Source organism: Triplophysa dalaica, chromosome 11 (assembly GCF_015846415.1).
Source record: "Triplophysa dalaica isolate WHDGS20190420 chromosome 11, ASM1584641v1, whole genome shotgun sequence".
NCBI lineage: Eukaryota > Metazoa > Chordata > Actinopteri > Cypriniformes > Nemacheilidae > Triplophysa > Triplophysa dalaica.
This window is the reverse complement of record NC_079552.1, coordinates 5,846,321-5,874,206: the sequence shown is the minus strand read 5'-3', so window position 1 is coordinate 5,874,206 and position 27,886 is coordinate 5,846,321. Positions and strand designations below refer to the sequence as shown.

General features: G+C 37.4%; 1 protein-coding gene across 3 annotated transcripts; it reads right to left on the bottom strand.

The window, feature by feature from the left end:
- Positions 1–525: 525 nt before the first annotated feature.
- On the bottom strand, positions 526–27,886 carry pacs2 (phosphofurin acidic cluster sorting protein 2). 3 transcript variants are annotated; one of them, XM_056760131.1, is made up of 25 exons: positions 27,279–27,886; positions 15,940–16,027; positions 15,760–15,849; positions 14,886–15,011; positions 14,635–14,794; positions 14,061–14,134; positions 13,845–13,925; positions 13,355–13,411; positions 9,133–9,284; positions 8,949–9,039; positions 8,580–8,651; positions 8,340–8,467; positions 7,757–7,889; positions 7,543–7,647; positions 7,046–7,152; positions 6,801–6,955; positions 6,610–6,720; positions 6,056–6,164; positions 5,631–5,663; positions 3,845–3,887; positions 3,694–3,736; positions 3,443–3,569; positions 3,107–3,327; positions 2,715–2,828; positions 526–2,545 (listed from the first exon to the last, which is right to left on the bottom strand). In XM_056760131.1, exons 1-25 carry the CDS (start codon positions 27,395–27,397, stop codon positions 2,427–2,429), a joined length of 2,658 nt encoding a protein of 885 aa, XP_056616109.1. In that variant the 5' UTR covers positions 27,398–27,886; the 3' UTR covers positions 526–2,426. The 3 variants fall into 3 exon arrangements, with proteins under 3 accessions (XP_056616109.1, XP_056616108.1, XP_056616110.1); XM_056760130.1 differs by having other exon boundaries at positions 13,355–13,414; positions 27,279–27,885; XM_056760132.1 differs by lacking the exon at positions 5,631–5,663 and having other exon boundaries at positions 13,355–13,414; positions 27,279–27,884.

Here is a 27,886-nt window from a genome sequence, read left to right as displayed (position 1 = left end):
CAAAATAATAAAACAATATAATAAAATAAAATAAAAGTCTCTTAGAAGTAAACGCCTTACCATTGAGTTTTATGGAATAGCACGATTTTATCTAATGCCACTTATTGTAATATAATTACATAATATAAAGACATAAAACCATATTATATTTATTTATAAGGTCGTTAAAAGATCAAGCCAAAATATGTAATTTTGCATATATCCATGAATGTTAATATTTTTATAACACTAACAAATTATTTATTTGTGTATTATTCAAACGCTCACACATGTACTTGAATTGTACTATTCAAATAATTTAATAACTATTTATATTATTTATAAATATACAATTTAAAAAACTTCTTAATTTATTAATTAATTCTTAATTCTTAAAATTCTTAATATGACAAAATATGTCAATTTGCAATTTTGAAAGTACCTATTTTCATTTCGTACCCTTATTCATACGTTTTAAAACAATCTTAGGAAAAAAATTCTTTATATTCAGCCAAAGGTTTAAAATCACAATCAGAAACCAGCACATAAGTTTAATGTGTGTAGTTTTATTAAATTACAGTTCAGGAATTACAGTGGTATAGTATTCTTTTCATACAAATTTATCTGAGTAATACCCCACAATTGGAGCAGGGCATTTCAATTATAAAGCTAAAATATATTTAAATTATATTTAAAAAAACGAATACTAGTGGCAGGTACAAATTAAAACAGCAAAGAGACAGTCCTTTAGCACAACGTTGACAATAAGCTGACATCATCAGCACAACTCCTTACATACTGTGTATATGACAAATTATAAACCTTTTACAGTCCGTTCAAGCGTGAACCTATTCCATTAAATTCAACTTAATTTTTAATGACCAGAAAAGAACACTGACATCATTGCACTGGTCTGCCATTTAATTACATTCGGCATAACAAGTGTGAGTCAGTGGACTGAATTATGGATAGTTCCCTTAAAGGGGTTGATTTGTTAGTTTTGACATATTTTGGCATTCTAAAGAGCAAGTGAGTCACACAAACTGCTCTACATGTAATAAGGACTAAGCAAATCGAACAACAATCCTGCAAGAGATGCCATGAGAATGTTCAGAGACTATAAAAGGCCTTATGAAAACTTTATTTCTAATGCCATTATAACACTGACACATTAACAACTACTTGTGCTATTGACACCTACAGGCACCTAATGCACACAGTAATTCTTATGCTACATTTAGTGAGATTAAAGGAATATGTATGTGGCTCCTCTATTTAGCGTTTTAAGGCGAGTCACTCGAAAATATGTCCATGTCATATTTCACCCCAAAATCAAAGCCTTTGAGTTTTTTAAAGTTTTTTTAATAAATTTTGTCTAAACCGTGGTTTTAATTAGATTTGTTTTACAGTAAAAATATACTGTATGATGATTAATATATATTTTGGGTTAGATTTGTTTTTTTATTTTGGGGTGGAATTCAGACATCCTCTTTGACATTTTTGGCAAGATTCACTCTTCAAAAGATTCTCCTGCAGACCAGAGACTTTCTAGGCAAAAATCCAACACCGCATCTCTGGGGAAACATTGGATATCTAACAAGAAAAATCTCTAAAAAGCCAAAAAAGAAAGCAGAACATATTAAGAATTTTGTTCAATAAAAAAACATTTTAAAGAGTGCAGGTGTGACAGCAGCCACAGACACTCAGCTCAGATTCTGCAGATTTTCCACAATGCTTTGCTGCAGTTTTTAGCTGGAGTGAACAGTATAATAAGCATCATAACAAAAACACAATGTATTAATATTTCAAAAGTGCTTTAGCGTTCAGTACCTTCCGTGAATACATTCACACACACATACACGGAAAAAATAGACATCAGAAACCATTTAAAATGTGCTGCACACGCATAACTGTGTAACTGGGGAGAGTCCGTATGGTGCAAATAAAAGATGAGGAAAGAGAAAACGTCACATTCTTTTCTACAACCTCACAATCGAAGCTGTACAATCTGGAGTCTTCTGGATAAAGCAAAGGCATCACACGAAAACTCCAAACGGAAAATCAATCCTCAACAAATTTAGTTCAGATTCAGTCTTTTTTGTATGACAAAAGCACTGTGTTCTCTTCAGTTCGCTGGTTTGGTCTTTCGCCAGTGTGCTGATGCTGAGATGTGTTAAGACAGCTTTGCAAAATGACTAAAAACACCTAAAACTCACTAGTTACGGAGTTAAATCGGTTTTAAGAATCAGTTCATTAGTTTTCATTTCACTACTAAACACTGGAGGGTTCTAAAAGCTCAACATAAAATGGCATCAAGTCTTTCATAAAACAACAACCAATGTCTTAAAATAAAAAAACAGTTGCAAACTGTGAGAACGCACATTTTTAAATAAAAACATCAGGCAGCATTGAGAGTAAAGGCAGCCGTAGCATAGAGGAGTGCAGATTCAGTAAGGCCCTTTGGAGGCTCCGAAAATGGCAAGGGGGAAATGTTTCACATGAGACGACCACTGAGCGGCGAGTTGAAAAAACTTCACATCATTCCATTCCACTCCATCTATCAACACTGCAGAGAGAGAGAGAACACAAACACTAGTTTTAATCTTCAGCCATATTTCCAAAACAAACTGTACCTGTGTGCGACACAACGTACACAATGATTATGCAAGCACAGTTAACTTGTTTTTATGTTTAGAAAGTCTGATTATTTTGGATGCATTTGATTGGCTGATCACCTTTAAGCATGGTCTGCTGTTGTTTGGCTGTACAGATGAGTCGACTGATGCTTTCAATCACCTGACTCTTTGACTCCGCCTCTTTATCCTTGGTTTTTTTAGGCAAAAACATCACTGAACACAGAGACACAGTCAGCGGTTTAATCCAAATACATATTGTTATACACTCTTAAAAAAAGGCCTCAAAAGGTGCTTTTGGTTCCATAAAGAACCTTTAACATCGAAGAAGCTTTATGTTTGACAAAAGGTTCTTTGTGGCAAAAATGTTCTTCAGAAAGAGATGGTTCTTTAAAGAACCTTTGATATCACTGCGAAGAACCTTTATTTTTAAGTGTTCCCTTCATGAATTTACTATTGCGTATAATGCAAAAAATGAAACCAAACTGTCCCACCTTTCTTGTTCTTCTCTTTGGTGACAACTGTCATGGACATGGTTGGCTGATGTGTCATTTCGGCTCCGCCCTGTGGGAGGCGGCTAACCTGTAGGGAGCGAAAGGTGCACTTGAGGGTGATTTTGGAGTCCTTCTTCTCCACTTCTTTTTTTCTCTCAGACGGAGCCATCCAGTAATCAACCTGAAGTCCCATCAGCTCCCCGTGGCCCCCTCCAGGAGAACTACAGCCACAAACACATTCAAATAAATACAAAATGAAGAGTACAGGGATCTGGGACACAATGCAATTGTGTTGTGATTATACAGCACTGTTTGTATGCGTGTGTGTGTGTGCACCTGGATATCTGTACAGAGGGAGATGAAGGAGGTGTTGGAGATGCTTCTTTTAATAATGGGGAGATTTGTGCAGGAGGAGTTGAGGAGAGAAGAGCAGACCCCACAGTAGCAGCGTCATCTGAATCGCCTAAACACACATGCACATACAACTCATAAACAACCTTAAATAAAACAACACAAATTCGTTCTCATAAATACTATTTTTCAATACAAACTATTTGTATATGCAATGTAAATAAAACTTAACGCACCAGATGTGGCAGACGTTTGTTCAACGATCCCCACTTTTACCACCTGCAAGCAGATTTAACACACTGAGGTAACCAAAACATATCATAAACCACATATCAATGCCTAACTTTAAGAATTGCATTTAAAAAAGGTATGGGGTTTATGACGTACCCCAATGAAAGGAATGAACTTCTGACACGAGTCTTCATCAGGGCTGTGTGAGATAGAGAGAGGAGAAATGTGAATTTAAACAAATGGGCAACTGGGTAGAAATTTACGTAATTAAATCAAGTAAGACATACAAAACAACTCTTATTCTAGTACTCCCAAAACTCTTCCCACCGCCTGTTTTGTCAGGCCTAACCCCACCCACTCCTGCTATTCTTAGCCCCTCCCATCATCAGCCCTCCCAATTCATCAAACACAATTGATTCATTCGAACATCAAGTGAAACACATCAGAGACATGCTGCAAAGAGACGCTGTTAAGCAAGACATGCCAGCATTCATCCGATCAAATGCCACCATAAAGCTAAAGGTTTCAAAAATGAGATGAAGCATTCTCAGCCAATCAGGGCTCAGATTTAGACTACATGATTCAAAGATGGTCTCATACAGAGATTATAAATCTTACATCGACAATACTAATGTTATGGACAATAGGTTTCCAGGGAATAGCAACATTTTCTAAACTTTATTTTGCAGATAAATTTGGCCTTACAGGATTGGCTATGATTCTGACTCCAAATGCCTATAATAAGTGAAGTGATTTTTGACATTCAGACTGCAATCGCATGTTTACTTTAACCATCTCTGATCATTGTAAAAGTAAGGGATCAAGGCCAATAACCCACCCAAAAGCCAATGCAACATAAGCCCAAAAACAGACAGACACGGTTCAAGCAACTATTTTTATAACTTTGCATCCCAGAGAAAACAGACACCGATGAAACCAACATTGGACATCAGCTGAGGTCGTGTTGTTTATGGTGTTTATCTTGATTCATGAGAAAAAGAGAGATCAATAGAGGCTAGCCCAAGTAAAAGTTGCTCAAGACAGAAAGAGAAAAATTCATCCACCATCATCAGATCTGTTCACCTCATTGTTCAAAAACGGTCTCTGCCTCCGTATAAAAGCTGGTATCATTGAAAATTGTTTGCATTTTTTATTTTTTGCTTTTCAGTTGGCACTGAAATCGAGAATATTTATGTTGTGAATACTTTATACTGTAAGCTTAAACTGAAATGACTCCAGATTTAGCACACCGTGTACTCTTCTGAAGGACAGGAGAAGTGCTCAGAGCATGACGGTGGTTATGTTCATATCCCAGAGCAGCAAGAACCAATTAAACCTTCAGATTCTTTCCACACCACAGCCTTTGTTGCACAATTTAAAGCGACAGATCACCCAAAAAAGAAAATCACCTCAGACCTGTTCAAACAGAACATGAGAAGCCGAAAAATGTTCTCTTTCATACAATGGATATGGATGGTGACCAGAGATTGTCAAACTCCAAAAATAACCTTAAAGTATCTCATATCACTCCTGTTACGTTCCAAACTGATCCAAGCTGTGTGCAAGTAACATACTAACATGCAGGTTGTTTCCTGCAAATCTTGCTTTGACAGCTGTGGTCACGGATTCCTTTCATTGTATAAGAAATTAACTTAATAAATATGTGTCCCATCTGTTCATCCAGCAGATGTAGCAGTGGGTAAATTATAATATAATTGTTGTTTTAAACTATCCCTTTAAGAGTTAAACCCAGATACAATACCCCCCAAATCACTATGAATCGGAGTGTGTGGATAGAATCTCAGATTTAACTTTTTTTCTGCCCTCCGTCAGCTAAAAGATTCCCCTTAATACTACAGGAGAAGAGAGAGACAGGAAGTAAAAAATGAATAAATGCATCTGATTGGTTATGATATCAGTGCAAGCAGGAAGACCACAATACCTTACTGCTAAATCAAAATGAAAGCTCTTTTTCCTTCAGAGGGGGCAAGGAAAAATAAAAAGATATAAAGAATGTTATTTACAGAAAGAGATGATAACCTTGTCCAAACATAACCTTCATGGAGAAATGCTTATTAAAAAGATGCAAACATTTACATCAATTCACGTATATTTGCATCTTTGGAGCACCTGAAAATAAATCAAACCTCGAAAAAAACATATTCAAGCACTTTATCATATCAATAGTTTATTATATTCCTTTAATTGTATTTTTACAAATACAATAAACACACACAGTCTATGAATATGTTTCATTGTGGTAATGCTTTATGGTAGTGGCACCATGATAGTGAACGTTGCCTCCTCTGAAAGGTTTCACTCTTTTGTATAAACATAAAACAGGGTTTATGTTTGCATACATGTTACCTCTTCTGTTTGTAGGTGAGCATGGCCTCTGCTATGGGCAGCTGGTGAGCTCCATTTGCCCCCAACATGTACTGCGTTACCCTGGAAACCACATCAGGGCTGTCCTGAACTGTCAATCGGTAAGGAAAGAAAATAACATTATTCAGTCAGCTGCTTCCATGTCTTTAAAGTTTCATGTGAAGCCATAATCAACATTTCTTTAACAAAATCTGTTGATTAGGGCTGTCAAATGAGTGATTGCATTCAAAATAAAAGTTTGTGTTTACATAATATATGTCTGCGTTCTTTACATATTCATTTTATATTAAAAAAACATCCACATACATAATAAGGAAATATGCACATGTATCCATTTATATTTAGCAATAATTTAAATTATATATACATGTTTACACATTTTAATATTTTTCTTATATATAAGCATGTACAGTATGTGTATGTTTTAATAAATACAGCATTAATATGCACAGTAAACAGACATATATTATACATATATTTTAAGAAAGATTAAAAGAAAGAAAGAAAGAAAGAAAGATAGAAAGAAAGAAAGTTACCGGAGTTCGGAGCTTCTGGTTTATGGAAAAGATCTCTCCATGCGGAGTCCTGGAACAGGCTGTTATATCTGTAGTCTATACTGGCCAGATATTTAGCCACTGGATGAACTCCTATACACATCCACACATGCATTTGTTTAGTATCTTTGGGAAGATCTTTCACCCACTTTCCCCCGAACCCCTGCACTTACCGAGAGGGATGACGAGGAATCGTAGGTATCCAAGCCAGTCGGGAGTTTTATGCGTCAGGTGATCCACAAACAAACGCAAAACAGCAGACAGGTAATGCTGTGCGCCGGCAACTCCGATCCGCACTGGAGACGGAGTCACTGAGTTACTGTTACAGCTAGAAAGAAAGACAAACCACACAGTAAGTCACAATACAGGGAATTATGGGAATGTGTATATGAGTGCTTACGTATGTTTAATGACTTACAATCTCTGTATGCGGGAGATGATGGTGCTGAAAGCAGCCTGTATGTCTGCGTTGGTGCACGTACACACGACGGGAAAACCGTGATTCTGTAGTGCCTCCGATACATACTGCGAGAGAGAATGGGGGTGAGAACAAGAAAATAAGGAAAGCAAACTTTCACAAAGCATTTGTTTATTATTAAACAATTTAATTGAGTGTTGTTGCTAAATGTGAGGCTTATTTGTCTCTATTATATTGAAATTCAAAAATGGTAAATAATCAAATTATGAGTCAAATGATTGAGCTTTTTGTGTGAAATACTTAATGCCTGATTATTTACACATTATTCTTTTTATATTTTTTGCTACTAGATATTTTATATTTTTAGACCATTAGATTTCAGTCATACCTTTGTATGTAACATTACTACAATTACGATAGTAATGCAATAAATGTTCTAAAGAAAACTCATTGTTCCACCACTAAAACTGATGTTTACTGGGAGCTGTCAATCATACCTGACCCTGCCATTCAGAGGTGTTGATAAGGATAATGCTATCGGGTAGATGGCTATCTGACATCAGGATGTGGTTCAGCTGGTCGTAAACGGTTTTGCGTGGAATCTATCCAGGAAAAAAATGAGTGCTTTGAGAATTGTTTAAAAAGAATAATGCCCCTGTATAAATCAGATCATACTTTTTAGTAAATTGCATGCACCAGGTGCTTTCTGACCTGTAGGTGGCAGCGTGTCTCCATTGAGCGCTCATTGTCTAAACTGTTGGCTCTCTCATTGGGCGGTCTGCTGGGCTGTCTCTCTTTAAGGGATGTGCTCCGCCCTCGTCGCCCTGCCAACTTTGGCTCCCCCCTTTATTTTGAGAGAGAAAGATGTTCACATCACAGAAAAGAAACCATCAAACCACAAAATAGACATAATAAGCAACCAACAGTAGAACTCCCCTTTTTAAAAAATATCTAAAGCTATATATATATATTCACAGTTTTTGTAAAAACAAAAGTAACACACCTAAAAACTTTGATCTACTGTACTGTATTGAATACATTTAATATATGTGACCCAGTCCGTGAAAACCCAACTAAAGTCACTTATTTGTGATTTTCTGTTTTCTGCATAAACAATTCTAGCCATGCAAATATAGTCTTGATATGTTTAATATTGTCAAAAATGTAAATAATTGTTAAATAAATGGTTAAAAAACAACTTTGATGCTTAATATCTCATTATAACATTTTGAGACTTTTTGTGTGTTAACAAATCCATCCCTCATCCATAAACTACAGAGATGTGGGTCCTTACCGGTTGGATGGAATAATAAGTGATTCTGTTTTGGTCATCCTGCCAATAGGGGGCAACCTCTCCAAGAAAGTGTCCATGTTGTCCATCATCTCCAGCTCTGTTGTTGGGGTCACAACCTCAGGATGATCCTGACAGAGACACAAACACCCTCTATAAAATGTGCACTGAGTGTAACTGGTACTATATACGTGTATGTAGTACATTTAAGACATACACATCTACCAGATATACAGGACATACCAGTGAAACATTATCAGATTCATTATCCATCTGAAACTTCCCACATAGAACCCTCATTTTATCAGGATCCATCTAGAGAGAAAGAGAGAGATAGAGAGAATTACATTATTGTTACAATGTTTCTTCTAACACATACAGATTATCAATAACAAATATCAATCGATAAAGAGTAAAGTACGTAATATCTGAAGTTAAGTTTTCTAAAGTAACTAATGTTGTTTATTTTGGGTCAGTCATTAGGTTAGCATTTAGTTAGAGGATAGTAGAACTTAATAACAACTAGCTTTACATTTAAACAAGTACACACAGTCAGGTTAGGTCTATTATATGCCCTTGTAGTATGATGTTTCCTCAATCATGAGTTCATACCGGACTGGGGGGTTCCCTGTGACTGCGGACGCTATGAATGCTGCCGATTTCTGTCTGAGAGCTTGAGAGAGAAATCCCTTCGAAGTATGGCCTAACCAAACACACAATGAATGAGCATTAACAAAATATAAACAAATGAGTTTATACTATAAACTTTATAGTAAACGCACAAGCCCCCTCATACTTGAGTTTTGGCTTTGGAGTGCTCAGAACGCTTTCATCATCGTCCAGATCTGGCCCACTGTCACTTGGATTCTCAAAATCTAAACTCTCCAGATCCAGATCTTCTTCCACCTCTGGAGGAGGCTCGGCTGGGTCCTGCTCAGAGTCCAAAACCTACAAGCACAAAAACACAATATTACATAATGTTCTCATTTGTACTTTGTCGATGTACCAGCAGTATGGCAAGAAAGGGCGATACAGAGCCATGGTTGAAGCGCAAGGACAGAAAATACCCAGACTCAGCTGAAAGAGAATCTATCCCAAGCACCACATGATGTTCCGAATATTATTACTGAGAGCGAAAAATCAATCAAGGACTTTCAAACATCAATGCAATTCAGTTTGCACCGAATAACAAGAGGATATGTTGCACACTGCACATTTACTAGAACGCAATGCACACTAAACCTTTCATTTTCAATATTACAGAATAACCACGAGTAATCCATCACAAACTCTTTCTAGCTACTTTTTGAAATGTTGAATCATGGAGAGATGGCTTTTGTTTCAATTATTGCTATTGTTTAAAAAAAAAGTCAACGTATAATAACGTTGAAGTGTCTAGAACAAGTATGCTCAATGATTTCTTGTTTGAAAACTGGTCCAGCATAAAATCATACCATAAGAGAAATCTGTGCCTGTCAGAACAGGAAGTAACCTGAGACCTTATGGTGATGAGAATTATGTGACACTGCACATCAGAGCATCCTTCCTGTCCTTGAGAACACAAATGACCTCTGAAGCTTAAATGGTACGTACTGTACATATCATGCCGTTTCAACACCTGTGTTTGGAATGGAATGCTTCGAGGTTGGCACACCTTGTTTTGAGCAATGAATTTCTTTAAATGTCATTGGTTTCGTTGTTAAAAGGATAGTTCACCCGCAACCTCAAGTTGTGCCAAACCTGTAACAATTTCTTTGTTTAGTTGAACACAAAGAAAGATATTTAGTGAAATGACAACCGAGATGTCTGGGGCACTATTGACAACCATAGTAGAAAAAAAACTGGTAGTCGAAGGTGCCCCAGAACTGTTCCTATATTCTCCAACATATCTCATTTTGTGTTCAACAGAACAAAAAGCATTATACAACATTTTTTCCCACTATGGCAGTCAATTTATACAGGCTTGGAACAACTTGAGGGTGAGTAAATCATGACAGAATTTTTATTTTTGGGTGAACGTTTCCTTTAAAAAGTATAGGTTCATTGAGTTTCACTTAATGCTTGTTCTCTTTCACATCTGGTATTCCTTGCATACAGAAAACTTGCATACTATCTAAAGTATACATACTATGTGCTGTAAAAATAATAAGAATATGTTTTATATCCAGCGTCCTGCTCTACTCTACTGCGCAAGATTATCAGGTAACAAGGATACAGTTTCTGTAGGAATGCTGATCATGCACAGCTAAATGAATCTGTGGAGCTAGGCAGGGGACTGTCCTCGAGTCCCCTGACTCAAAGACCGTCCAAAATCATTAAGGATGTTTTCTTTCTACAACTATAATTATAAAAACTATGTAGAAAGCAAGCAAGGTAAACCGCCTATGATGTCATAGGTTAGAAATCTTAATCCTTAAATGTAAAATAATTTAGTTTAAACACAGATACGGTCCACTGAGAAGAGAAAAGCAGCAGACTTCCTCATGCTACAAGGGTGCGCACATTTTCTAAATGGGTCACTACCAGTGTTGCCACAGTTACTTTGAAAAAGTAATCTGATTACTGATTAAACCTCTAAAAAGTAATTTAGTTACTGTTCAGATTACTGGATTTTAAAAGTAACTAAATTAGATTACAAGTTTCTTTATCAGTTACATTCAGCAGCTGCCGCCAACACCCCGCTGCCTCAACATAAAAATGACAATCGGTTTTGCCAACACTCACTTTATTAGAAGTGTATTTTTAACAGTATTATCAACAATGCATCTCCTGACATTTTAAATTTAACTTAGACTATTTCCTGAAAAAAAACATGTTTTTATTAAAAATAATATAAAGACTGATTTTCTTGATTTCACTTAATGGTCAAATTAGTCTTTCTTGACCTGACATACTTAACTGTTAACACTTTAATAATGGCAAAACATACTATTTATAATCTACATTATTAATAAATGTAACTATTAATTTCTTTTTAACATGTATTATGAACCTTGAATCTGTTGTTCACAGCATTACATCAGCAAGTGTTTACAAAACAAGTGTAAATAAACAAAACGAGAGGCAGTCAACCGTGTTTAAGGGCAGCATTTCCTCTACAACTTTTGTTTCCTATGATCAAATTGGAACATTATTTTTCATAATGCTTTAGATACTACACATGCGCAAACCATCGCTAGGGCGGCCATATTGAGCGTTGCGTTCATTCCTATTCATTCCAATGGCAGTGAAGCATCTTGTTAATATTAATATCTTTATAACTGGTGTCTTTTATGTCATAGATTAAAATATGAAAATATTTAGAGGTTTTGTTAACTACAGATCTTATTTCAGGCAATTTATCAAAAACCCATAAAAAAACCTTTGACTTTGGGGGTGATGGAACCGAAATTGCTAAAACCCTAACTTACTACTGGGTTTTCCATACAAAAATATCTCTGCGGCACTCTATATAGGATCAATATTCTGAAAACACTTAACTAACCATTCAAACCTTTTTATCATTTATCATTATTGCTATAAAACTACTGAATGCCTCCTTAACTGGCTAAAGATACACTGCCCGTCCAAAAAAGTCACACTCTAATATTTGCATCTCCGGCACACCAGAATCTCAATGGATAGGCTCAGATATGACATATTTTGTAGGCTAACCCGGAAGTAAGTGCCGCACTGGTTCCCTTATCTGAAAGCCTATGCGTTTTTGCAATAGACTTTTGGATCGCAAAAAAATAAGCTCCATGATTAAAAAAGGCTTATAATGTTTACACGTTTTGTCTATCAAGATAATCTTTACAAATTAACACAACATTTGTAACTTTTGAAGCCAAAATACAATTGGCAGACATAAAAAGCTAACACAATGCTATAAACAGACTACACTTCAGGTCGCTCGATATCAACGTCACCACCACCAACCCCCCGACAACTTTTTCAAACTTTATTAAAAATGTGTTTCCTTGTAAGTATACTCCGTGAATGAATCTACATCTACGTTTTAAGAGATTTGTGCCCATGTTGCATTATTTGTGAGCTTTGTATGTGCGATGACGTCTAATGTCCCCACCAAAGGAAGTTGTCACTTTTGGAACTTATTAGCAACCGGAGTTTTTAAGACATACTAAGGCTTTTAAAAAATGACAAGCAGGTTATAATTGGTGTGTTTTATGTCATAGAATCAAACGTTAAAATATTTAGAGGTTTGTTTACCACAGACCTTATGTCGGGCGATTTACCAAAAACCCATAAAAAAAAAACATAGTCTTTGGAGCGATGGAACTAGAAGTCCTTAAATGCTAAATCGCTTCCTGGTTTTGCAAACAAAAATACTTTGTAGTCTCCATATGGGGTTATGGTCTGGACTCTGTGGTGACCAATCAATGTGTGCAAATGGTGTCTCACTCAAGATTTTTTATTTGTCACATACACCGTTATAAAGAGAATATACAACCAGTAGTGAAATGTAGGCCAGGTCAGCTCCAAAGACAAACACAAAAGGAAAATATAAATATAAAAAATGGTCCCTGAATCACGTCTCATGGTCCCTGAAACACTCTTTCACAATTTGAGTCCGATGAATCCTGGCATTGTCATCTTGGAACATGCTCGTGCCATCAGGGAAGATATAATCCATTGATGGAATAACCTGGTCATGTAGTATATTCATGTATTCAGCTGACCTCCTTCTTCGGGCACACAACGTTACTGAACCTATACCTGACCAACTGCAGCAACCCTAGATCATTGCACTGCCTGGGTGGTGACTTTTTTGTATAATAAAATAAATAAGTAACCAATAAGGAGATGACAAGATGGGCAGACCGTATATCTCTGTGTGCGGACAGATGGTAGGGCCAGTGAATTATAGCACAGAGAGCTGCCAGAAAAATGACTAACATTCAGTGAGCAGATGTAATCCCATAAAACGGACGCAGATGAGCGATACAGAAAGAAGCACCCTGCCATATTGCCTATGAAAGGATCCAAAGTGTACACAAACATTCAGAATACTCACTCACCTCCTCAGAAACTCTGAACCGTTTGAGCAACGCTACAACGCGCTGCTTAAAGTTCTGCTGCTAATGGAAAAAGAGAGAAAAATAAACACACCCACATACATATACACAAACTCATATACATTATACATATACATATACATATACATTAACAACTCATTTACTATACATGATAGTGACGACTGTAATCCACTCAAGTCTTCAGGTTTTGCACATAAAGGGCTAAATTTCGTTTTTTGTATTTATTGCGCTCGTTGGTACCTTGTCTCTAAATTGTCAAAACAACACTCAAAATGTTTGCTACGGATGCGAAAAACGAAGAAAATCCCACCCAGTCCTTTTTTTCTTAATGGCGGACGAAAATATCAGAGGCTGTGTGTAAATGTGATTGACACAACATGAGGTCTTATTTATTTTTGAACGTGAGGAAATTTCGGACGCAAATTTCGAACTCTATGTGCAATTACCTTCACTGTTCCTCTAACGTTCTTACCCTGGTGATCGACGCCGTTCGGACTATAGACCTCCGTTGCTTTTTGGGCTTCCTCATCTCATATTCATCATCCTCTAGATCCTAAAAAGACACATACCCGGGTGATAAGAAGGTGCCGTACGACTTGGGCCCATTCCCTTGGTGTTTCTAGCACCGTGATGTACCGATTGAGCTAGAGGAACGTAACTGTGTATGTGCGTGTTTAAGAAAAATCACCTGTCCCGGTGCTGCATCATCACTGGCCTCCTGCTCTGATGAGAAGCTTTCATACTCTTCCTCGGAGTAATTATCTATCAAATCAAATGAAGTGAAAACATGAAAGACATATGCTGATGGTTCAATAAATTGTTTGATATGCAGCAAAGAAGCAGGTGGTAAAGGTCAAGTGTATGAAATGTAACGACATCTATTGGTGAGGTTGGGACCAACGGCTCACTCCGCCCCTCCCTTTTTAAGCACTACGTTTGCAGGCACAGAACTAAGATGTCATCAAATTTTCGCTTTTTTGCCGAAGAAGATAATGTATTGAGGACATGCGATCTGCAGAGCAGTTTGTCCGTTAAGGGCTACTGTAGAAACAAGATGGCGAATTCCATGTAAGGGGACCCACGGTGTATGTAAATAGAAAAAGCTCATTCTAAGGTAATAAAAACATAGCGCTTCATTATGTAAGGTCTTTATACACTCTGAAGACATGGTTATGTATATTAAATTGCATTTCTGTTAATGGACCCACCAACAAAAATACATATTAGACCTTTAACACTTGAAAAATATAAATAATTGTTACCAGAACATTTTATTTTCTGTCCCAAAATGGCTGCCTCCTCGTGGTCTATTGGCTGACTGGACAGGGAATAGATCCAAATCTCTGCAACTTTACCAAGAAACTCTTTCTGATTACTGCACAGAGCCAAGACCTGCCCACCTTCTGCCGGATGCTGCATCACCTACACACACACAAAATAAAACACACATCAGTGTGCATTTGTTTATGAGTCAAGTACACTAAACTGAACATTAGATAGAAACCAGACATACCTCTGCCATGTCTATGGAACCCACTGCCAATGTCTTGTAACCCAAAATGGTTCGGTTTTTATACCTCTTCCGCCTCTGAAGCAGGATTTGTAACTTATTTCCTTCTCTCTTTAGAAAATGAGGGTACTGATCACATGGAAAAACATGCACACATGGGATATACATAGAGAGATTAGGATCAATACCAATTCAATTCAATAAACTCCAATAGTTTAGAATTGGGACATATAATGGCATCTTGAGAGGGTCTAAGCTGTCTACGTAAAGAACATCAGAAATGTTGCCGATGCAAAGGTTGTTTTACGATAAATACTTTGGGTGAGACAGCATTTTATGTATTCTTTAAAAAAAATCTAAGCCCAGAATGCCTTGCGACAAGCTCAGTTAAATTTTCTATTTAAATGAGGCGTATAAATTGCCACCCATGTAAAATTCCAATTTATGAGATTGCATTTTTGTTTATGTGAAATGAAAGAATACTCTAACACAATAGTCTTTCACACAGCAAGCTCACAAGGTTTGAAGACGCAGCCTTTTTTTTTTTTAGATGCATTTAAAGGGATAGTTAATCCAAAAATAAAAATTCTGACATCATTTACTAACCCTCTTGTCATTTCAAACCTGTATGACTTTCTCTCTTCTGCAGAACTCAAAAGAAGATATTTTGAAGAATGTTGGTAACCGAACAAGGGCGGTAACCGTTTTCGGTTCCCAACATTCTTCAAAATATCTTCTTAAGTGTTTGTTCAGCAGAAGAAAGAAAGTCCTGCAGGTTTCAAATGAAAAGAGGGTTAGTAAACGATGACATTTTTGAGGAAACTCTCCCTTTAAAACAAAGTTTTAAAAGCACAGTGTGTGTTTTGAGGGTATCTACCTGAAGTGAGAATGTGAGAGCAAGATCAGTCTCCACCCCACCAGCAGGGGGAAGCACTATCTCATGAGAACGCAGGATTCTCTTCGAACCCTATAATGATTCATACATTCATTCCCCGTAAATACAAGAGCTAAAACACAGCTCATAATAATACACTTCATAAACCAGAGCACTGCTCACCTGAATCTTAACTGCGATGACAACAGAAATCAGCTCCTTATCAAGTTCCTTCAGCACAACAAGCTTCTTCAATGTCAGACTGCACAACCTGAAGACGAAAACAGATTTATTAACACAATTACAAACTATCTATGTAGTAAAAAAAGAGGAGCTTCACCCTCAGTCTCAGATGTACTATCTAACATTTGCTGGGTAAATGTGAAATACTTCAGAGCTTTACAGGCAGGTGTTTGATAGTAATATGTAAGCATGACTGAAACACGTATAGGTGAGGCAAAGGATCAAATGTTTTGATTCATAAGCAGAAGGAAGCGATTATACTTCATGCATCTTTTCTTTTTGTTATTTTTGAGCTCTGCTAAACCTTTTGTGCTTCTCAGTGGAAAAAGGAACATGTGGGGTTGAGACAAGATAAGGGCGAGCAAACAGAACATTAGTCTCATCTCTGCTGGTCAGGGATATTCATGCCGCCGGTTGTTTATCTGTAAATGTTTGGAAATATGATTAATATGTTAATGTGACATAAAGTTCGGCTCAAGTTTCCTTTTAGTAAATAATGGCTGATAGGAACAGGTTTAAAGACTGCTGGTAAACCTCATGATTCTGAGAACTTCTCTCAAACTAAACCGAACGCCTGGTTACTCAGGCCCTTCTGACACAGACACACAGCCGGGAGCTTTAAAACGCTTATGGTGAAGATTCCAACTGGGACAGATGAGTCCAGAGCAAAGCTACAATGAAATTCACGAGTTTAGTCCTCTGGAAACATGTACATACACTATTTACCAAATTTCCATTGAAAACACGTCGCTTCAGTCAAGAGGAAATGTTTAAACTTACCTCATTCTATTAAAACAAGTCATGAGGCTTTCTCGCACCCCTTTAAACTACACAAACACACTTATCCAATCCGGCTTTTAACATGATAAATGTACTGCATAGCCAGATATCCTCTCTCGGTGGACCCTCAGTATAGTCACATGGAAACATTGACACTTCTGTAACCATTTATTAACACACGTCATCCGAAAACTTTTAATGACGCGTTTAGCTGAATGATGACACTACTTTTCCATTTAATGTAAGTGAATGGTGACCAACTGCATACAAACTCCAATGACCTAAAAGCATAATAAAAGTGGTGCTTTACTATAGGTCATCATGCATAGAAAAGCATAAACATCCTGCCTCACATCAGAAGTTTTATTTTCTGTGAACTATCCCTTTAAATGCAGACTACAGAGGGAGAATTGCAGAGAGGCAGGGAATGTGAGTATTGCAGGGAAAGAGCTGGAGATGAATCAGTATTGTTTGGAATGATGCAGTGGGAAGTGATCAGGGGACCAGAGGCCCCTAAAGGCCCTAGGCATCACAGAGAGAAAACCATTCACACACGCACCTAATAGAATATTAATGAGAAATGCTTTATATATTCAAATCACATACCAGGTACTCTGAGATCTAGGAGGACTGTGTGTGTGTGTGTGTGTGTGTAGCCCCCAGTACAATCTCTATACTCTCAGTGATCTAAAGGCTGGTATTGTCTCCACATCATTCTCCTTTTGACACACACATGCACGCTCACACACACACACAAACAAACACACACACACACACACACAAACAAAAGCCATTCTTTGCTGAAGGATTACCATGCTAACTTTACCCGCAACAAAGGAACACATACTGTGGGTCTCAGTAAACTTTGCACAAACATACGCACATTTTTAAAAACTACTTTCAAGACATTAATGGTTCATTTCTGTGACTACAGTTGATGGCCTCAGACGGAATACAAAATTTCACCTTGTAAAACAGTTACAAATTCCAGTGAAATCCTGCAGACCACCACTAAACACTACAGGAGACCACTAAACACACACAATATTTCTGTTCTGTTTTCTCAGTACCAAGGCTGATTGTTTCAGCTGGTGTGGTGTGAGGTGTTACACAAACGTGCACACACAACTCTATTAACTACATTTAGCCTCTCAAAGACCTAACAAATTTGAATAAGCCCCCACACAAAAATATAGATTTTCTATGGAGTTAATGATAACACATCTCGCCTCTCTCACAGACACACACTCAATTACAGCTCCATTACACACACATTGTTACAAATACTGTGTATGTGTGTGTTTCTCTTGGACAGATGCTGAAGGCCCTTGGAAGCACAGAGGATATTAGACGCAAATCAATTTTATCAACTTTGGCTCCCATCTTTCCTGACTCGAGTTACATAAAGTTATACCCATGCACACACGGTTATGCCAGTACTGTAACGGTTATGCTAAAAGGTGAATGCTAAGGGCGGAATGGTGCTCAGGTTACAGGCCGGACAGAACACTGGCAGTATCTGATGCATTAGCTTACACCATCATTTCATAACCCTTACACTCAGGGTAGATTTTCATTTAAAACCAGAAGTATGCGTCACTTACAGCATTGCCGAAGCAAACGCTTGGCAAAAAATGAATTTCTTACTAAGCATTTATGTCATGTTTTCTTGTAATATCTAAAAGTACTAATAGGTAGATTTAAGAATTATTTACTTGACAAGAATGATCCAATATTTTTCTTGTTTTATGAAAGAAAATGTAAGAATTAGGTAAGTTTGTTTTAAACAAGCAACAAAATCTGCCAATGAAGATATTCAACACAGGACAGTTTTACGCCTTATATGGGCATGTTTCCTGTCAATTTTAAGTGTCTCTTACACCCCAGGGGTGCAACTTACATCCCATATGTTCTTACAGAGCCTGATACCCTCTTCAAATGGGGTAACCCGCATGTTTCTACGATTTCATCGCGCGGAGCTACGATCCGTCAAAGTTGGGCGCAATGTTAAGTCAATAGGACTGTCCGGGTATTTTTTTGCCCCCCTATCGAACACCCCCACCTGATCGCCTATAAAAGTCATAGCACCTCATTCCTAAATGGGCCGTTAGCTTTGAGCTCTCATACATGGGTCTAAGTCAAAAACTGTGGGACAAGTTACGCGCCAAACTTCTGGCGGAACAAGAATAATAACTATGTTCGAATAGTAATGGTGTGCTTTTTTAAAGCATCACTAAATATCTTGGGTCACTTTTCCATAGATTGATTTAAAATAGATTGAATTTAGAACGTTTTAGATATTTGTACTATAAAAATTTACTTTTTTTCAGGGTGCAAATAACATCAGATAAATGACCTTTAAGGTAGAGAAGTGGTTTTTTTTGGCACAACTAAACCATTTGTAGGTTGAATGCCCAGAAACCCATTACAAATGTCCATTTTAAATGCCTCTCTCACATACATGAGTTTAAGATATATGCAAAACTACATTTTAGAAATTTTATAAAACTAAAAGCAGAGTTTTGTTAGGTTTGTTGATCAGAAACATGATTAACCATGTTTCTTGTTTCTGCCTCTGTCGAATGGTCACATTGTTGATGACCCTCGGGCCGAGCACCAGCTCCAACACAAGCCCCAGTTTGTTAAAATCTTGTTTTACCTCTGTTTGTCCGAATATAGGTGGACAGGAATGTAACAACCGGCACAGAAAATATACACGAACTACACCTTCAAACATGCATGTCTGTGTATGTGTATAAGTGCCATAATCCATTTTAAGAGTAGGTGAGGTTCAGAATGGCCCTTCCCGTGCTGGAACCATGTGCGTGTGATCTCATCTGAATGATGGTTCAAATATTCTGTTCATCTGAATGAGAGTAAAACCCTAGAGTCGTGACCTACATTCACTTCTGAAGGCAAAGAACACGCACAGAATCTTACACACATACACACACAGGTTTAAGGTCAGTTTCATTCTCATTAGCTCAAAATCTTGAATACTCTTTATTGAGAATGATGGAAGAACTTACATTACTATAAATAACACATGACTTGTTGAGGCAAACAGTGCTGTTCACAAGTCCAAGACCGCATAAAACTTGTTTTATTGGATATTTTGATCCCTGTGAAAGTTGTAGGATTTAGGAAAAAGGTAGGACAATTGGGCTATTGGGAACATGTGCAAATCCCATTGGAACACATGAATCTTCAGGTTTTGGACAAACTTGTACAGTCCATGTCAGCTGGTGTGTCATTTAAAGTATAATTCCATGACAAATACAGCAAGAGTCATGCTAGGAAAACTGCACACACATTACATGTTTTTCTAGTGCTTTGAAAAATGCATTTGAACTTCAAAGAACTACTAAAATGTCAAGATAACTCGCAGTGTAACCTGTGCATATGAGTGAAAGAGAGATGAATATAAAATTATTTATGTACAATATGAATGATCTGAATTCATTTGGAGATTTTTAGACAGAGGATTCAATGACATGTGCATGACAGACACACAGAACAAACTTCCCCTGATCCTCTTAACATGGACAGACATAAGAGATCCAGTTAACCCGAGCCTTTAAAACAGACAGAAAAACATAAACCGATGCAAATCAACAATCCGTATTTCACCGGAGAACACGTTTATCTGCTTATGCTTCGTTTATCCTATTCGGCTCATTAGTCACAGCTGTGTGTGTGTAAACATCCAGAGAACTGCAGTTAAACAATAACACATGTTGAAAACATACGCACCCTTTCTCCCCCAAAAAAACCTACTGACCTACATTTTTCTCATTGGATAACACACACACACAAACAAAAATGCTGATCAGAATCGCAAACGTTGGGTTGCCTCTTCTGCAGAAATATTGAATTTTAGGAAGTTGTGTGAAATGTTGAAATTTAATTAAGGCTTACAAACAAAAATATACAGTCAGTGGTCTCAAAAAATATTCAGACATCCAGGAAGTCACAAATGATGCATATATATATATATATATATATATATATATATATATCATATAATTACACTCTTAAAAAAAAGGTGCTTAAAAGGTTCTTCAGGATGCCATAGAAGAACCATTTTTGGTTCCACAAAGAACCACTCAGTCAAATGTTCTTTAAAGAACCAACTCTTTCTTACTTTTTTGTAATCTGAAGAACCAGTTTTCACGACAAAGAACCTTTGAGAAAAATAAAAGATGTTGAAGGTTCATTATGGAAACAAAAGGTTCTTCTATGGCATCGAAGAAACATTTTGAAGCACATTTTAGGAGTGTAGATAACTTTTTTTTTAAATCAGATTAACCTGTTGTCTGAGTTTGAACTGATGACATTTTTGGACACTTGTTGTCAGATCTTGTAGAACATGACTTTAAATTTGTAAACATCATTGGTTCCTCTGCACCAGTGTGTGAATTAACTTATCCGCTAAAATGTCCTTGCGACCAACTGTGAAGAGTGAACTGTTGCTGTTGTTACTTTTAAAATAAACATCCTTGTTCATACTACATGAAGAATATAATTAACTGCATTAACATCAGTTAACCATGATATTTAAACTTAACATTTAGTACTGTTAGCTTAACTTCACAAGTTTGTACTGGTCAACTTACATTGTTAAGTAAAACGCAAAAAAATATAATATTGGTCCAATTGTTGAGTTTACTTAATATAAACAAGCTAATTCAACATGACTGGTTGAGGGGGATTTTCGGTTTCCAGCATGCTTTGCGTAGGGCTGTGAGAGGTAAAAGATGTCTATTGCACGTAAGACACGTAAAATTGCAAAAAATAAAGTGTCAGAACAAAAGATGCATGAAATGCCTGAAATGCCTCGTGTAACCACACCCTCACAAAATCTACGTCAGTTCATGATTTGATTTGACCAAGACCGCCTAAACAGCTTTTCAGAGTGATGAGCTATCTAAAAAATTTGCGCGTTTCAAAGAGGCAGGGCGAAATTATTATTAATATTGCACTTGGCCAGATTTTTCAATGAAATCTCTGCATTTCTAGGTGCGACTGTCGTCCGAACACTTTGTACTCCAACACAGATATTCCCACGCTTTAACAAAAGAGACACATTCACTAATGATCTGAAACACAGAACAGAAAGCAGTGCAGATCACTTAAAAATTATGAACTAACCCATTTCATTTCTGAGTGATATAAATTTAGATCATTGGGTGTTGTCCTAAATAAAAAGTTGGCTATAATAAACAAATACTGTTTATCTTATCTTACAAGGCTCATTCAACAACAGGACCATCACTAAAAAGATTAAACATTTCTATAGACAATTGCACTAAAGTACACAATAAAAATATAACAAGAACAGTTGATGACCTTTATCATTGACAGTCAAATAAACTCTTATCAAATGTAAAGGTCTTTCACATTTCAAATGTGAAACTGAAGCGAGCAAACTTGAAATAAACGAAACATCATGGACTGATCCTAACATTGTATTTTTAAGTTATGCTTGGTGTGAACTGGCCTTTAACCACACGTACAGGAACAAGAGTGTTCTTGTAAGTTTGCTGTGGTTAAAGCTTCGTTTTAACACAAAGCCAGTGGTCCCTGTTGCCGTGTGGTCACGCACATGTGATCGCAATGCCGTGCTTTTTTGCATTCTTCATAACAATAATTCAAAGACCTACTGCTGTTGGGTCACACAGGGGCTTCTGGAAGAGAAAAAGCAAGCCACAGTCCACAAACCAGCTATTTCGGTCCTGATCTGTAAACCCTAAAAGTACCCAGGGTGCAAGGCATCTGTTTTCCGGGGCGTGCTCAGATGCCAGTTCTGGAATCTTCTGAATCTCTGGACCTCAGTGATGTTGCAGGCAGACGTTCTGACCACTCTCTTGGATATGAAAGCTTTACTTAAAGTTCACACAAAAATCGGTCATTGTTTATTCACCCTCTTGTCCTTCATAACCTGTTTACAAGTCTTGCTTCTATAGAACACAAAGGACGTGGTTTTGTGTGCATACAATGGAAGTCAGTGGGGAATGGTGTTATTTCTTTAAAAAAAAAATGTAATTTGTGTTCTGCAGAAGAAGTCAGTTACACATGTTTGGAATGACAGAGTGAATAAATGATGAAGTATTTTTTATTTCTGATTAACTTTACCTTTAAATGAAGACGTTTTGAATTTCAGAGCATGCATAACATTGACAATGTAGGTCACATTGATAAGCAAGTTGAAAGTACAGCATGAGACTCCGCACACATGGTGTTAGTTTACACCAACACAAATTTGAGCTTTTTACACAAAGTTACAATGTATAAAATGGTTAAGTTGAAAAACACCAAACACAAAAGGGGAGAACAGTCAAGTCTGTATTAGCCTATGTAACGATGACTAAACTAGCTTGAGAAATACTTCAATCTAGACCAGTTAAGAATAATGCAATGTTATGACTCCAGTCTACTCATTTCCCATCTTGTTTATTTGTTTATGTGATACTAAACACAAACCGGAAAACTGACCTTATTTTGCAGCATATGCAAATAATTCACAAATGTCTACAGCAGCTCTGCTATACAACATCAAACACTGACTATACCTATATTAACATAAGAAGTCGAAAGAAATGTGCACATCAATGATTATCCTTATAATAAAATATATAGTTTGGCACAATTTAAGTACAAAGCACATCTGCTCTTTCATAATTGTACAGAATTTGACACATTTAGTGTAACAAATCACTGGACTAGTAAAAGGTGTGTAACTGTTAAGCACAAATCCTTTTTTAAGATCTTTTGAAAAACTCTAAGGTTTTAAGTTTCTGTGTTTCATGCAATGGCAGTGTAAAAAGAAGATACCAGCAAACATCCAAAACAAACTAGTGAAATTTTATATTGTATATTTTATATATTGTATGACAAGCTCTTGCATAGTAAGTGTGTTCTTCTGTCTTAGTACCTTTTCCAAAAATGTTGACTTGACCAGAGAGAAAGCACAAATAGAGAGCAAAACGCACACACAGACACAAACACACACACGGACACGGACACATTTGCCCCTCTTCCAACAGTAGGTGCTGAGTAAGCAAATATCTGTCAGTGTGTGTGTGAGGTCAGTTCCTCCACTGTCATATGCACATAAAACAGGCTACAAAAGGTTTTTAAAACAGATATCGGAAAATCTTTTTAATATAAAAAATATATAATTATAAAGACAAATAAATGACATTTTTCAAAAGTCTCAATACAAGAAAAGTCTATTGACTTTTTAACAATAAAGTCATTTATTTACATGCATTTACTTTTAATATAGTAAACATAAAAACAGAAACAAATATTTGTGTGTGCAGTAAAACTAACTGCATTCCAATCACTATTCTATTAAAGACATTTAAATGTAGGAGAATCTGCTATCACTCCAAATCAAGAACGCACACAACAAGGCGTCCAAAGCAAAACAGCTATTTTCCATGTAAACAATACACCAATTTATTCTGCCCCTGTCACTATGTGTGTGCGTGTAAGAATGGCTGTGGGTGTGTTAAAGACAAAGGCATGACTGTTTTCTCCCGCAGGGTGAGAACGCAGCGCACGCACCACCAACACACACAAATATGACAGCCTAGTACAGCCTGTTCAATCAGAGCGAAAGACAGAGAGAGAGGGAGAGAGAGAGACTATTGTTTTATTGAAATGATGCCCACTTGAGAAAACACAAAGGACCATAAGGGAGCATACACACAAAGCTGCACAGAGTCACTATAAAGGCCAACTTTGTATTTAACTTCTGGTTGTGTGTTTTCCCTGAGATCAATTTATAATTGTAGTTACATTTTTGTGTCAACATTTTTTATTTAATTCATATTTAATTTAGTTCAAGTACACGCCCTCTTTAAAAAAAGAATGAAAAACAGCACTTTCAAGAACAGTTTTTTACATCCACCACCCATCTCTCTTTACAAAATCTGCATTACGTGAAATGTGTTTTAAAATGTTAGAAATGGTGTTGAAAAATACTATCGATGATATTTCCTCCATATTATAGCCACCGTGATTGAACAGATCGTGCATGCAGATAAAACCCATATGAATTAATTACATATAAAACTCAATCAGCTTTTCAACTTAAGTAGTTTTATTTGTGTAGTCGCAATCTTATATTGCTGTGACTCTGGCTGACTTTAGCAAGACTCGATCGCTCTGAATCTGTAAGTTCTGACAGCTTAATTGAGCGCGAGACTTACTGCAGCTACAGTGATCTAATAATAAGGTTGCTTAACTCCTTCACATCTGCCATCACACCACCACACGGGCCGTGTGGTCTGACATCCAGAGCCTGTGAGCAATTTTGCCGGGAGTGAACATGGATGGAGATTCTGCATATAAAAAATTACAGCTCCTTAATACAAATAAATTTAGTCTCTTCACTATCATTCTATAAAATGTCAGAAATAAATAAAATGCTTTAAGAACACACTCACATGAGAGTGAAAAAGAGCAACTCTTAAGTAACAATTTTAAGCTAATAATTGACCGCTGACCCACAACATCCAGAGAAAGGTCTCGGGGGGGTTTGTGTCCATACAACAGAAGTCAACGGTGGACAATGTTTTCTGACAACAGCATTCTCCAAAGAAGGTCATAAAGGTTTGGAATGACTTGAGGGTGACATGATTTTTCATTGTTGGGTTAAAGAGATAATAACACAAAAATAAAAATGAATTTACATACCCTTAGATTGTTTCAAATCTATATTCATTGTATCTATATATAATCTAAAGATATTTGGAAGAATGTTAGCAATTGTCAGTCCTCGGACATCATCCACTACCATAGTAGGAAAAAACATATTGTATAATTTTTGTACTGTTGAACAAATAATGTTATATTTTGAAGAATTTAGGTAAAACAGTAGTACTGGGGCACCTATAACTACTATTTAATTTAGTTCTTCTATGGTAGTCAATGATGTTCCAGAACTGAAAATCATCACAGAGTTGAATGTGTTTTAGAGCAGTAATACAACGCAACGGCCCTTGTTCTGTAAGACACACGTTTGAAACAACACGTGTGTCAAACTGATGTTTCTACCTAAAGTGCATTAAAGTGCATACAGCTTTCCTGTAGCTCAGTGGTAAGAGCATTGCGTTAACAACGCAAGGTTGTGGGTTCGATCCCAGGGATTGCAAATACCTATGTAAAATGTATAGGATAAAGCAATGTAAGTCGCTTTGGATAAAAGCGTCTGCTAAATGTTAATGTAATGTAAAAATGGGATATATATTGTGTCACAAAAATAGTCCAGTCGGTCAAACAGCACTTGAGGAGGAGGTCATTCCCCCTTCCAGCACACAGAAGCTTAGAAGACCAGCTTACTTACAGTTCATTTCATGTTGTGTCAAGGATTGTTATTATTAAGTGTCATCTCTCATATCTCTCATAAAACTTTAATGTAAAGAGATTTACTGACAAATAATAACGGTTTACAAAATAGTCTGTCAAATCTCTAAACAGTGCTCATCACAGTTGCAGTGAGCATACAAAGAGCATGATTGATAATTTATGTCTTTTATTGTGATAAAGAATTCATCAGACACACCTTTCTTTCCCTTCATTTATCTCTCCGCCACCTCCAGTTCAGATTTGTTTTAAAGGTACAGTTACCCCCAAAACTAAAATTCTGTCATCATTTACTCACCCTCAGATTTTTCCACACCTGTATACATTTATTTGTTCTGCTAAACACAAAGGAAGATATTTGGAAGAATGTCAGTAACCAAACAGATCTCACCCCCATTAACTGCCATAGTAGGAAAAATAACTATCATGGGAGTCATTCTAAACGTGCGGACACATCCCTCAGATCATCATCCTAAACGTTGAATAGGACAGAAAGAGAAACAAAATAAACGTACATGCCGGTGCCAGTCAAAATCGATTTGTCAGGTGCCTGTGTGTCCGATTTGTGGCTTGTTAAAAATGAGCAAATGACACAGACAAACAGAAATAACGAGGGAACGCTTGTGTTCTTCAATGCCACGATGACTCACGGCAGAAAATAAGACAGGCTTTACGAGTTTCGGCTGAACCTATCCCTGATGTTAACAACTGGACTCCTACAGCTAAATTCATTACAAACCGCGCGTGCAGTCTAACCAGAGCACAATGACGTCACAACAGTCAAATAGTTTCTTTCGCGGACGGAGAGACTAAACCCGTAGGCTCGCGACCAACTGAGTAGCATTCAAATGTATGAGCAACACTGGGACATTGTATAACCCTGATCAAAGCGCGGTCGTGTCACCTTAATGGCGAGTGACAGAGAGAACCGTGAAAATCTGCAGAACAACGGATGATTATTGGATTTATGTCAGATGCTGACATCGGTCCAATCGGACCTACGGTTGATCAATGCACACCCTTTTATTTGTCTGACACATGCGCGCACCACTCCCTGCCGCCTTGCACCTGTCTGCCCGCCGATAAACAACCCGCCTGGGGGTCCGATAACGCACGACTCTCACCTGGGAATGCAGTTTGGAGAGGAGCCGTCTATCTCCCAGGTGGCGAAAAGGTTCATAGGCACGGGTCTGTTTAGGGCCCCGCTCCCAGGAAAGCTCAAACGGCCACTTCTCTCCGCCATGCTCGCTCCTGGTGTCCCGCTCACCTCCACCCGACAGAGTGAACAAACTTATCCCTGGATCGCACTTGCTTTAAATCCCACAGAGAAACGGCCGTTAATCCACTGGTCTGCGGAGACGGGTAACCGTTGACGGGCGGCGCAGCAATTCACGTGCCGTTTTCAGCGTGCAGCTTCATGCCGCCGTTGTTCGGTTCATGACGGAATTTCCACACCGTACACCGAGCGCGCCCGACGAGAAAACTGCAGCAGCGCTCTGTCGCCGCAGGAAGTCACGTGACCGAGAGTTATCCCAGACAACTTGCGCATCTGCGCGCTGACAGCACACACTCGCAGGGTTTGGGAGGATCGCAGATAACGGGACGTCATATGTTTCAATCAACCTTCTGACAAAACCACAAATCCCCCAAACTAATTACATTCTTGCTGGAACTGTATTGTGGCTGTATTGTAACCTTACGTCGTTGGACACCAAGATATATTATATCCGTC

Excerpts from the sequence above, each read along its gene's own strand:
- pacs2 (XM_056760130.1), bottom strand. The coding sequence starts at position 27,397 with ATGGCGGAGAGAAGTGGCCGTTTGAGCTTTCCTGGGAGCGGGGCCCTA. Across the intron at positions 9,285-13,354 it reads GGTTCAGAGTTTCTGAGGAG|GTTTTGGACTCTGAGCAGGA; the intron begins GTGAGTGAGTAT and ends TTGTGCTTGTAG. Across the intron at positions 3,737-3,844 it reads AGTTCATTCCTTTCATTGGG|GTGGTAAAAGTGGGGATCGT; the intron begins GTACGTCATAAA and ends ATCTGCTTGCAG.